This window comes from Fukomys damarensis, unplaced genomic scaffold (genome assembly GCF_012274545.1).
Source record: "Fukomys damarensis isolate Sample0158 unplaced genomic scaffold, DMR_v1.0_HiC HiC_scaffold_5, whole genome shotgun sequence".
NCBI lineage: Eukaryota > Metazoa > Chordata > Mammalia > Rodentia > Bathyergidae > Fukomys > Fukomys damarensis.
In genome coordinates, this window is record NW_022900917.1 from 17,316,103 (window position 1) to 17,328,244 (window position 12,142).

General features: G+C 48.9%; 1 protein-coding gene across 3 annotated transcripts in view; it reads right to left on the reverse strand.

Annotated features, from left to right (window-relative positions):
• The window catches only part of Matn2 (matrilin 2), a 114,217-nt gene extending 104,375 nt beyond the window's left edge, over positions 1 to 9,842 (reverse strand). For all 3 annotated transcript variants that reach the window (XM_033760006.1, XM_010619576.3, XM_010619575.3), the window contains exons 1-2: positions 9,784 to 9,842; positions 8,853 to 9,020 (exon numbers count right to left, since the gene is read on the reverse strand). In XM_033760006.1, the coding sequence (XP_033615897.1) occupies positions 8,853 to 9,020; positions 9,784 to 9,826 (211 nt within the window). In that variant the 5' untranslated portion in view covers positions 9,827 to 9,842. The remainder of the gene's footprint in view (positions 1 to 8,852; positions 9,021 to 9,783) is intronic.
• Between the last annotated feature and the right edge of the window lie 2,300 nt (positions 9,843 to 12,142).

Here is a 12,142-nt window from a genome sequence, read left to right on the forward strand (position 1 = left end):
CATGACAGTTTCTGTCAAAGAAAAACATGATGGTGAGTCCTCATCCATCCTCCTCCCCATGTGACTTCTGGCTCCTCTCCTAAGGCAAAATGACTACGAAAGGTAAACATTTTGAATCAGTTCAGGACACACGGAGGCAGCCACAACAGCATAACTAAAGAGACTCACGAAAAGAGGACTGCAGAGCTGCTTCAGAAATTGGCAAGCACAGTGGTCACCAGGCCTGGCAGTGCACACCTGCAGTCTCAGCACTGGGAAGCTAAGGCAGGAGGGTCAAGTTTGAGCTGGGATGGGCAGTTTAGCGACTCACCAAGACCCTGTCTTATTTTTTTAAATTATTATTATTTTTTCTTTTGGTTCCAGGAATCACACTCAGGACCTTGCATGGGCGAGGCGGGCACAGTGCCAATGAGCTACATCCTTGGCCCAAAAAAATTTTTTTAAAAAGGGCTAAGGATGTAGCTCAGTGCAAAGGCCCTGGGTTAAATTCTCAATCCTGTGATTAAAAAAAAAGAATGATGGAATGAGTCTGAAGGGAGGAGGAGGATGTTGAGGGCTGCTATGGCAATGTGTGTCTTACTGTAATAATTTTGTTAAATTTAAACATTCTCCACATTTCTCGACAGCTCCCTGCAGAACACGATCTGGCCTGGCCCCCAGTCTGGCACGGTAGCCACGCCCAGATACAGGGCCATGCGGCCCCAGGCTGCCTGGGCTTTGTTCCCTGGCTCTGCGGGGGCAGAAAGGGCGATGACTCCTTCACAGGCACGAGGGCCACACTGTGGGTCTCCCACAGGGCTTCTGGCTGGCACCTCTGACAGGCCCGGGTTGTGGGCACACAAGTAGCAGGGAGCAAGGGTAAGCAGCAGGCACTGTGTACAACTGTAAAGCTCTGTGATAAATGCCAGGCATCATCAGGGAAACCCAAACACACACGTTCCCCGGCTCTCAGTGTTTCTTCAGAATCTCTGCAGACTCTTAGGATCTCAGAACAAAACACTAGAAATTTTGGGAAAGGCTATCATGTCATCTATTAAAACATAACTCAGAGTTGGCTAATTTTTTTTTTCCTGCACTGGAGATTGAACCCAGGGTCTTCACACTCAGCTATGTTCTCAGTGCTTTTTACTTTTTATATCTAAGACAAACTGGGCATGGTGGTGCACGCCTGTCATCTAGCATTCAAGAGGCTGAGGCAGGAGGATCACAGAAAGTTCAAGGCCAGCCTGGGCTACATAGTGAGCTCAAGGCCAGTCTGAACTACAAAGCAAGACCCTGTTTCAAAAAAACAAAAGCAAAAACAAAGAATTGAGATAGGGTCTCCCCAAATTACTAAATTACTCAAGCTGGGCTCAAAATTATAATCTTCCTGCCTCAGCATCCCAGAGTGCTTGCAAACTGATTTGAGAATGTAGAAAAATGGGCCAATTTTTAAGGGAAATACCAATCACCAGAATAAACTAAAAAATAGAAAAATTGAATAGACTTAACAGTTTTTAAAACATTAGATTAGTTATCAAATGCATCCTCCCCCACATGGCCCCCAATACCAGATGATTTCATGAGGGAGTTTAATAGCCTTTTAAGGGCTTCCCCTATGGGTCCCTTGCACACTATTCCCAAAAGCCTCTTCCTCATGACAGCTGTTGAACCAGATGTTACCCTGGCACAGCCCTGCAGCATCCTTAGTACCCACAACAATGCCTTGTTCCCTATATGTGCTCAATACATATTTGTTGAATGACTAAAAAAAAATAAGTAAACTATGAAACAAAAGAAATATTATTAGACTTAAGCCACTTCGGTATAAAAAAAAAATCCTTTCATATTCCTCCTTACTTTGGAAACAAATCCAAATTAATTGGAAGAGGAGAGTGGAGTGCATTCCCTGCGAGGCTGGGACAGTTGCACAGGACAGCAGCACAGGCTCCGGTCATCTTACTTCCAGCAGGCTGACGTTCCTGCTCCTGGGCTGGCTATGATCTAAGAGAGCTCCTCCTCCTGCCTCCCAGCCCCTCCGTCCCCTGTAGCACCAAATACAATCTTCTCTCCATCTGCTCAAAAGGGGCTTTTTAGAGCAAGTAAAAAAAAATCTCTATTTCAGAAATCCTCTCAGACTGGCTTCACACTCTGCTCCCATGTCCACAGCCCTGGGCTGTTGACTGTGGGGCCCCCTGCACTAGCTGGACAGACTCCACTCCCTTCTTTCTTGTCTTTCTGAGTCAGGGTCTGGCTATACAGTCCACCCTAGCCTCGAACTCACAGCAACCCTCCTGCCTCAGCCTCCTGAGTGCTGGCATTATAGGTGTGCATCTCCATGCCCAGCTTGTACTGTTTTAATGATTCAAATATGTGGCAGTAAATTAGTACGCAGGCTTTGAAGGTGCCTCCCCGGTGTCTATCAGTAACACTGAGGCAGGAAAGGGAAACAGGAGCACAGGTGGATCAGAAAAGAAAGCCGGGTGGGCATGGGGGTGTGTCACATGACATCTATCCTCCCCAAACCGCGAATGTGGGAAACAAAACGACTTGTGAGGAGCTGTGTCTCCCACGTCCCCAAATCCCTAAACTGAAATCTACCCCAGTACAGCAGAACATGAACCTATTTGGAGACAGTGTCTCTAGGGGATAACATGTGAACTGAGTCACTCAGGCGGCTGTCCATGCAACTTGTGTCACCAGAGGAGGCAATGGACACAGAAAGGCACCAGGGGAGAGACCGTGTGGAGCCCCACGGGAGACAAATGCAGGTCTCAGAAGACATGGGTCAACCTTGAGTCAAGACGTCTGGCTTCCAGAATTACGGGACAATACATTCCTGCTGGCTAAGTTGCCCCATCTGTGGCACATCGTTAAAGCAGCCAGAGCAAACTAAGTCACAACTTAAACCACTGTAACACTCCCTATAAAGAAGACACTAATCCAAGCATGGCGGGCACTCCTGTCATCCCAACGTTCCAACCCAGCCTGGACAACGTAGCCACTTAGCGAGACCCTTTCTCAAAATAAAAAAGGGCCATGGGATGTGCAAAGGCCCTGGATTCAGCCCTCAGGTCAAAAACAGAAGTTATCACAAATGCTTCCAAAGTAGATTTTTCTTGGAATGCAAATATTTAGCTTCTCTTCTTCTTTAAACAGGAGAGAAAGTGCTTCTTCCAGTTCATTTCCCAATTCTGCAGGCCTCTCTCCAGAACCCTGGAATGTGCAGGTTGCAGATCAGAACTAACAAAGCACTCCCTGCAAGGTGTTCAATATCCCCAAGGCAGGAGAGGCCATTCATATCTTTTGTTGTGGGCTGACCCGCTAGCTATGAGGTTTCACAGGGAAGAAAAATCTGTTACCTTGAAAGTGCAGGCATTTAGTCCTGCCTGCCCACTCTAAGTCTTAATCACAAGTCTGCACACTTCCATTCCAGCCAGGGGGGTGGCGCACGCCTTTAATCCCAGCACTCTGGGAGGCTGAGGCAGGAGGATCAAGAGTTTGAGCCCAGCCTGAACAACTGAGCAGCTTAACCAGATCCTGGCTCAAAATTAAAGAGAGAAAGGGGCTGAGGATGTAGCTCAGAGCAAAGGCCCTGTGTTCAATCACCAGTACCACAAATAAATGAATAAACAAATGCTTTCAGAAACCCTTTGTCTTCTTTTTCAAGGCAGACATTGATAGTTTTATCATTCGATCTGGCGCCTCACAGAATGAGGCATAGCTGCCTAACACCATGCAGATGGGGCAGAGATTTGAAAGGTAGCATCAGGGCCATTGTTACCACCATGTCATCCATGGGGACACCAGGAACAGGCTTGGCTCCGGCAGGTGTAAGGCCTGGTCCCCAAGAGCAGCAGCCATCGAGTAAGACACAGGAATGGTGCTGTCACCCCCAGAGGGAAGCCCCCCCGCCTGGGGCACACACAATGTGGGTGCCAACCTGCGGGCCAGCAGGGGATGGGTCTCCGAGCTGAGGAGGAAACCGAGGGAGGGAGAGGGGTGAGAGGAAGAGATAGCAGATGGGGACTGAGGAGTTTAAAAGAGAAGAGAAGGGGGGCAAGCAGGGACAGACAATATCTGTAAAGGGCCGGGCGTGGTGGCACCTGTCAACCCAGCACTCAGGAGGCTGAGGCAGGAGGATCACTATGAGTTCTAGGCCAGCCTGGGCTCTACAGTGAGTGCAAGGACAGCCTGAACTACTTAGTAAGACTTCGCCTCAAAAAAAAAAAAAAAGGAATCCATAGAATAAGAAACCTCAAAGTCTATATCCATGGGCTATGAAAGCTTTTAATGTCTTGGTATTTTAGAAGTCAGAACTTGTGCTTTTGGGGGAATTCTCCCATGAGTCATAAGATAGGATCAAGGAATTTTATTTCACAGTTTATTTTCAAATGAACAATAACAAGAGGTTGTTTTATACATTAGCTGAGCATGGGTGTGGAAAATGCATTTTATAGGAAGCAGCAGGTGGAGCCAGGCTGGGCCTTGCCGGTCCCCCACTGGGTCCACATTTCCAACTGCGAGGCTGCCGTGGCTGGGCACTGAGGAAAGAAGATCTGACTTCAAAAGTCTTTGCTATGTCTGAACAATTTGATGCTGGGCATGGTGACAGGAGCCTGTGATCCCAGCACCCAGGAGTCTGAGGCAGAAGGGCCCCGGTGAGTTTGAGGCCAGCCCGGACTGTACAGTGAGACCCTATCTCAAAGATATAAATAAAAATAAGACGAAATGATTTGATAAGCTCTGTGCACCGAGCTTCGTTTCTGCAATCAGCTCTGATGATCTGGAGGCTGCAGCTGTGCACTGGGAACCGGCTGGCGCCGCGAGAGGATGGATCCACCTTTACCACCTCCCCAAGGAGGAAAATGCGCACAGCAGGTTTTCAAAGCGTGGAAGGGTGGACACAGGCGCAGTTGGTTCATTCTCCAGCTGCAAGCTCCCCTACAGGCGCCGCTCACCGGAGTGGTCACCCAACCCTGCCCCGCAGCACCTCCCCTTGTATCTCTCCTCCTCATTCCCACCCCACGTGTGTATTTCTCTTCTGCAGCTGCTCTCCAAAGGTCTCCAGAAACGCAGCTTCTTTTTTTGTTTTGTTTTGAGACCGTTTTGCTATGGAGCCTAGGCTAGCCTCGAACTCGCCATCTTCCTGCCTCAGCCTCCCGACTGAGTGTTAGGATCACAGGCACGCACCACCTCCCCTGGCTAGAAATGCAGCTTCTCCAGCCTGAAGCCAGACCCGGTGAATCAGACTCCCAGGCCCAGGGCCCCGTGGTCTGTGCCCTGTGCCCGACAAGCCTTCCAGGGGCTTCCAGTGGGCAGCGAGGTTTGCAAATCAGCTCTGCTGCCTGGTCCTGCCGCCCACTCCACCGCTGCGTCTTCACCTCTCCTTCCTTGGCCTTCAGGACCTGGTGCTGCCTCAGCTCTCCTCCCTGGAAAGCGAAGAGGCATGCCCAGCATCCACAAGAAAGAGCCACCAAGGAGGAGGGGACTTGGTGACATCACATCCTAAGGGAGAGCTGAGGGACGATCTTCAACCTTCTCCTTCAACAGAGGGATGATGGAGTCCTGAACAAGAACACAGCTAGCCTAGGTCTCTCACTGAGAAGTCAAATTAAAGCTAGAATTTTCCAAGACCAGGGCAGTGCTGCGTGCCTGGGATCCCAGCACTCAGGAGGCTGAGGCAGGTGGATCGCCACAGGTTTGAGGTTAGGCTGGGTCACACAGTAAGTTCAAGGCCAAGCCTCCACAGCAAGATTATATCTCAAAAAAACAAACAAAAATAAAATCATCCAAATGAGGGTGGAATCAGCCATCTGTGTGCAACTTCCGCTCAGATGTTCGATACCCACTAAGATGTGGACGAGGCCTGGATCCTGCACCTGCAATTCGAGGCTCAAACGCTTCTCGGGCCTCGGGTCCACAGTGACTAGCTCCTGCTCTTCCAGGCTGGTCCCCACCCCATCGCCACCCCTGCCCCTCTGCCACCAGCAGTCTCTGTTCCCGAAGCCTTGACTTCCGGGAGCAATGGCTCCCTCCCCCAGCAACTGTCACAGGATGGCTCAGGGCCCTGAGGGGTCTCAAAGCCCTTTGCGAGGACCCATGTGATCAGAACCAGAACTGACTCCTGACACTGTGTTTAAGGTTTAACTCCCCGTCTCTCATGAGCATGGAAAGTGTCTCTCTCTGTGGTTTTAGGCACAACTCCACCAGTTCCGGCAGACTCCTTCGGTAAACGCCAGGGCTACAGGAGCGGCTGCTCCGAGCTGTGCACACTTCCCACTCAGCCCAGCCGAAGCCGCATTTGTAACAGAGTGAGCGAACAAGAAACGAGACTCCAGGTACCTACAGCAAGCCAGACATGAAGATCTGCAAAAATGTAGGAAGGAGCCACTCTCCACTAATTCTTTGTTGTTTAGAATATGTAGTTTTGGGCTGGGAATTTAGATCAATGGTTCCGTTGCCTGCCTCACAAGCACAAAGTCCGGAGTTCAATCCCCAGTACCAAAAAAAAAGAAAAAGAATATGTAATTTTATGCAAATAGTTCATAATATGTTCTAGATTTATTATTTTTAAGTAATTTAACAAATATTTTTAAAGTTTTCCATTTAAACTTCTTTTTCGTTGTTGTTATTTTGAGACAGGGCCTCCATATGTAGTTCAGGCTGGCCTTAAACTCACTATGTACCCCAGGATGGCCTCAAACTCACAGTGATCCTCCTGCCTCAGCCTCCTGAGAACTGGAATTAGAGGCATGCGCCACCAAACCTGGCTTCCATTTTAATTTCTGATCCCATAAATCTTGATAGATCTAACACACACAAATGGAAGTCTCTTGGGATCCTAAAATATTTTTATTTGCTTCTTGTGGTTTGAGCCCAGAGCTGTACACACACTAAGCAAGTGCCCTCCCCTGAGACACATCCCCAAGCCCCTCAATGATTTCGGGTGGACCAGGAAGGGTCCTGAGATCAGAGGGCTTGGGTGCCTCTACCACCTGTGCTGAGTGCACGAGGCCAGAAGAGCAGAGCCCTGAGTCACAGGTGCCTCTGCCAGCACACAAGGTCCTGCCACATTCATGGTCAGCTCTCGGCAGCAGGAGAGCTGCCTGCTTTACCACTGTAGCTGGCTTGAGTTGTTATAGAGATCTGCTTTGAATTTACACACAAAATACAAACATTTTAAAAATCAAGCCAGGAGTAGTGGCACACAACACTAATGCCCAGCACTTTGGAGGCTGAGGCATGAGGATCATTGTGAGTTCAAGGCCAGCCTGGACTACAAAGTGAGACTTTGTCTCAAAAATTTTTTTCAGAAAATTGAAACCAAAAATATTAACCTGGGAAACAATGCTGCTATTCTACTTGATTAAAGTTTCTGAGATACAGGAAGAAGTGAGGGACCTTGCAAAATATCCTGTGCCCAGGAATGCCACCAATACAGCCAAAACCACCTGCCACAGACAGGGACCTGGGGCTCAGCGATGTTCTCAGCACAGGAAACAAGCCAAGAAAAAGTCGGCTGTGGTGGTGTGTGCCTGTAATGCAAGCACTCAGGAAGCTGAGGCAGGAGGATCACAAGTTCAAGTCCAGATTGGGCAACTCAGCAGTTTAGCGAGACCCTGTCTCAAAATAAAAAATAAGGAAAGGGCTCTGGGTTCAGACCCCAGTGCCACAAAGAGAAACGGAGGCTGTGTACTGTGGGGACGGATGCCTGTGGCCCACGGGCTTCCCTGCCCCATCTCCTGAGCTTCCCCTGCAGAGGCTGGCACCGGGGTGAGAACTCCGCACCAGAGAAGGCGCTGCAGGCAGGCAGCCAAGTATGGGGGCGCCCATGGGGACCGCACCCATCAGAAACACAAGTGCACAACCGCAACCACTGCTGGTAAGCTAGGAATCCATGTTTATATGGTTATCATCTTGGAATTTGCTTTTAAAGTGAAATAAACACCCACTGTCCCCTTTTCTATAAGCAGGAGTCTAATGTTTACCTCGCTAGGGAAGGTTTCTCAGAGGCCTGAAGACAGGAAGACTGGAGGGAGGGAGTGTCATCATATAATCAGCAGCAGGAAAGAAGAATCCCAGTACTCTTGGAGGCTGAGGCAGGAGGACCCCATGCTGAAGATCCACCTGAGCTACTTAGCAACTTAGCAAGATCCTATCTCAAAATTTAAAGGGCAGGGGTGGGTATGTTGGTACTGTGGCTTAGTGCAAAGGTCCTGGGTTTAATGCCCTATAATAAAAGAAAAATGAAAACGAAATAGAGCTCCTTGGACTTCTTCAGTGCCTAACCCGAATTTTGGATGTTGAGGCTGCTGGTTTGCAAAGCATCAGCAGGAGCAGACACACAGCTTGGGGTCACCCTTCCTTCCTCAGAAACATCCCCATGCGGGCGGGCACACCCTCTGCAGAGACAGGGTCACCCGTTCCCACAGCATCAGCCCCCACTCCTGCTCCACAGAGAAAATAGGTGGGAGCCTGGAGGCCAGGACCACCACCCCTGCAGTCCAGAGTCAGCTCCCTGGGACCCTCCCCGTGCCTGCTTCTCCGCAGGTGGCAGACTGCTCAGAACACCGCTGTCCTCATCAATCCAACAACCCAGCCAAAGGTCACGAGTCTTCGTGAAACCGAGAGCTTTAAAATGGAAAGGGTTTAATTTTATACTGCATGCCCAGTGGGGTGGCACATGCCCGCAATCCCAGCACTTGGAAGGCTGAGGCAGTAGGACCACGAGGTCAAGGTCAGCCAGGGCTACATCCGGACTCCCTGTACACAAAGTAATTTTATTTTGAAAACTTTGTTCCGCCAACCATACCCTCAGTGAGAGCCGCACTCCCCAGCCCAGACCACAGGCCCAGCTCCAGGCGACTCACCCAGCAGGGACATCTGCGTCCGCCAGTGTCTGCCCCGGGCCGGGGTCCTGGTTTGAGGCCGCTGTCTGGCCACAGCTGGGAGCACCAGCGTCTGTCCGAGGAGGAGCAGCAGCAGCGAGCAGCCCGCCAACATCTTGCCCGTTTTTGAGAGGAGGAAGAGCACCAAGGCTGCAACACACAACGGAGAGGCTGTGAGATCCCTGCTCCCTGGACGCAGGCTGCAGATCCGTCACCCAGCCCAACAGGACGACATGATGGGCTCATCGGAGTCCTGCTGGCAGGGTCCCCTTGAGGCCCAGGGAGCAGAGCACGCCCAGGCTTTCCTGTCACCTTGGCCACCCTAAGCCTTGAATAGAAGCCGGAGTGCTAGCGCACATCTGTCATCCCAGCACTCAGGAGGCTGAGGCAGGGGGATCACCATGAATTCAAGGCCAGCCTGGGTTACATAGTAAGTTTGAGGCCAGGCTGAACTACATAGCAAAACCCTGTCTCAACAAAACAAAACAAAAAAGAATGAATAAAAAACTGGAGGGTGAATATGTTGAAGCTTTTTACCAAGTAAGTATATCATCAATTAGTCATGGCAGAAAGAGAAAGAGAAAAAGCTGTATCTGAGAAAATAACAATATTCCTCTAGTCTGTTCATAGCAGATGGCACAAATTAACATGCGTTCATATCCCCAGGAAGTCCTGTCAGCCAGGAGCACCACAGAGCCGCCCTGCCTCTCAAGGTGACACAGTGGCGATGGGCTTAGCCTAGGTGCTGGGCACGCAGTGTCCTATGCCGCGCGCAGGCCCCAGCTCTCTCTGCCCACGCCTTCCTCCGCTGCCCACTCACTCGCCCAGGTGACACAGGCAGGGACGCGAAGAGGACCAGAGCACTGAACCCTTCAGCCAAGGGTCTGCTCAGCAAACAGCCTCCGGGACTGACCTGGTGATGCACTCGGCCGTCCACCGTGAAGTGCAGTTTCCATGCTCGCTCTGTGAACTGGCTCGCTCTCTCCTCTGCATTCAAAGGGTACTAAAACTAGCGAGTGTTTATTCGGTGGTCACTCTACGCCAGGCATGAGGCCAAGTGCTTTACATGTATGAAATGACTCAACGGATTCTTCAGGCATGAATAGGCCCCAGGTCCCGTGACTCACACGGGGTGAAGGTCCAGACCCCCTCCCTTATTACGGATAACTGAGCCCCCTTCCTTGTTTTTAGTTTTTTGAGACAGGGTCTTGCCGTGTACTTCAGGCTGGCCTCGCACTCACTATGTAGTCCCAGCTGGCCTCGAACTCACGGCGATCCTCCTGCCTTGGCCTCTAAGTACTGGGCTGACAGGCGGGTGCCATGATGCCCGGCTCTGCTCCCACTTTTAAACAATTTACACTCCATTAGCTGAGCTGCTCCTTTTCATAGCTTTAACATGGAGATTCCTGAGAAAAAGAAGAAAACTTTTCTTTCGTCTTTCCTCTTTCTCTACTCTTAAACCTATTATCCACTGTCAAGCATCCTTGGGAGTCACCACCTGACCTGACAAGACTTTAAGTGTTAGACATTATTTTAGGTGCTTGTTTTTGTTTTGTTTTGTTTGGTTTGGTTTGGTTTCTTGAGACAGGGTCTCACTATGTAGTTGAGAGACTGACCTGGAACTATGTAGCCCAGACTGGTCTTGAACTCACAGCGATCCTCCTGCCTCAGCCTCCTGAGTGCTGGGATTACAGGCATGCACCACCACGTCCAGCAGGGCTTGGTTATTTTAATGTGATTCCCCTCCTCCAAACAATGTCCATGTTTACTTAGTGCCTCCGTCGCAGCATGCCTGCCCTGCAACTAAACACTCAGACTCCGGGGTGCTGGGTCCTCGTCACCTCCCAGAAACACACAGCATCGTGTGTGGCTTCATTTGCCGTGGGTTTCAAGAGGTGATTTCAAATCACTGCTGTTAACCAGAAGGCACTGAGGATGGGTGGAGGGACAGGAGCTAAACAGAAAACCAAATAGTGCTTTTAGCTGTCTTCCTGCCTCGGTTTCCTCATCTTTGAATTGGGGAAGACCACAGGCCTGGTGTTCCATGGATTCCATCAGTTCCTGCGTACAAAACCAGCTCCTCGCACACAGTGGGTGCTGATAAGTCTTTGCTATCATTTTTATCATCATCTGCATGCAAGCCAATTAATAGAAAGTATACACTGTTCCCCAGTACCAAAAAAAAGAAAGGAAGAAATTCTACACTGCTCATTTTGTCAAAACAGAGCATTTTAATGTATATTAAATCAACTCTATACTTATGACTATCATAACAAAACAGTGACATAAGAATGTCTAAATTCTAAATATATGTGAACACCTAAAAGTATTTGAAATGTTCTTTTTTTTGAGACAGGGTCTCACTATGTAGTTAAGACTGACCTGGAACTCACTATGTAGTCCAGGCTGGTCTTGAACTCACAGTGATCCTCCTGCCTCAGCCTCCCAAGTGCTGGGATTACAGGTGTGTGCCACCATGCCCAGCTGAAATGTTCTTTTTCTCTAAGTGCAATGCATTACATGGCACAAACTAGTAGAAAATATGTACAAAACATACCTGATGAATTATTTATTTCTACACTAGGTCAAACTCTTATAACACAATAAGAAAAAGACAAACAATCCACTGAAAAAATGTGCAAAAGATTTAAAGTCTCATTATTTGAAAACATGAAGATACATTCAACACCCTTAAATCATTAAAAAAAATACAAATTAAAACCATAATTTGTGTCATAAATTCACTAGAGTAGCAAAAATTAAAAAGACTCATAAAAACAAGTGTTGCTGATGACATGAAAAGAAACTGGAACCCTCATACATTGCTGATAAGAACATAAAATGGACCTCTTTGGAAAAGAATAGGGCATAGCCACACAAAAATTTGCTTTCTGATGCTTACAAAACTAAACTCTGAAAGGGCTGGGGATTTAGCTCACACCTGCCTTGCAAGCACAAGGTCCTAAGTTGGACTCCCAGTACCCCCCCCCAAAAAAAAGAAACCCAAAAAAAAACACACACTAAACTCTGGAAACAATTCAATGTCTAAGATCTGACAGACAAATGAACAAATTATGTTACATCTCCACAACAGAACCCTATTCAGCAATTAGAGGAATGATCTACTGGGTGAATTCTGATTACGCCGAGTAAACACAACCACACACAAAAACACACAACCACCCCACAAAGGAGATCAGTGGCTCCTGGGGCTAAAGGTACAAAGAAGGAACCAGCTACGGAGAACCAGTGGGGACATATGAAGGGATGGA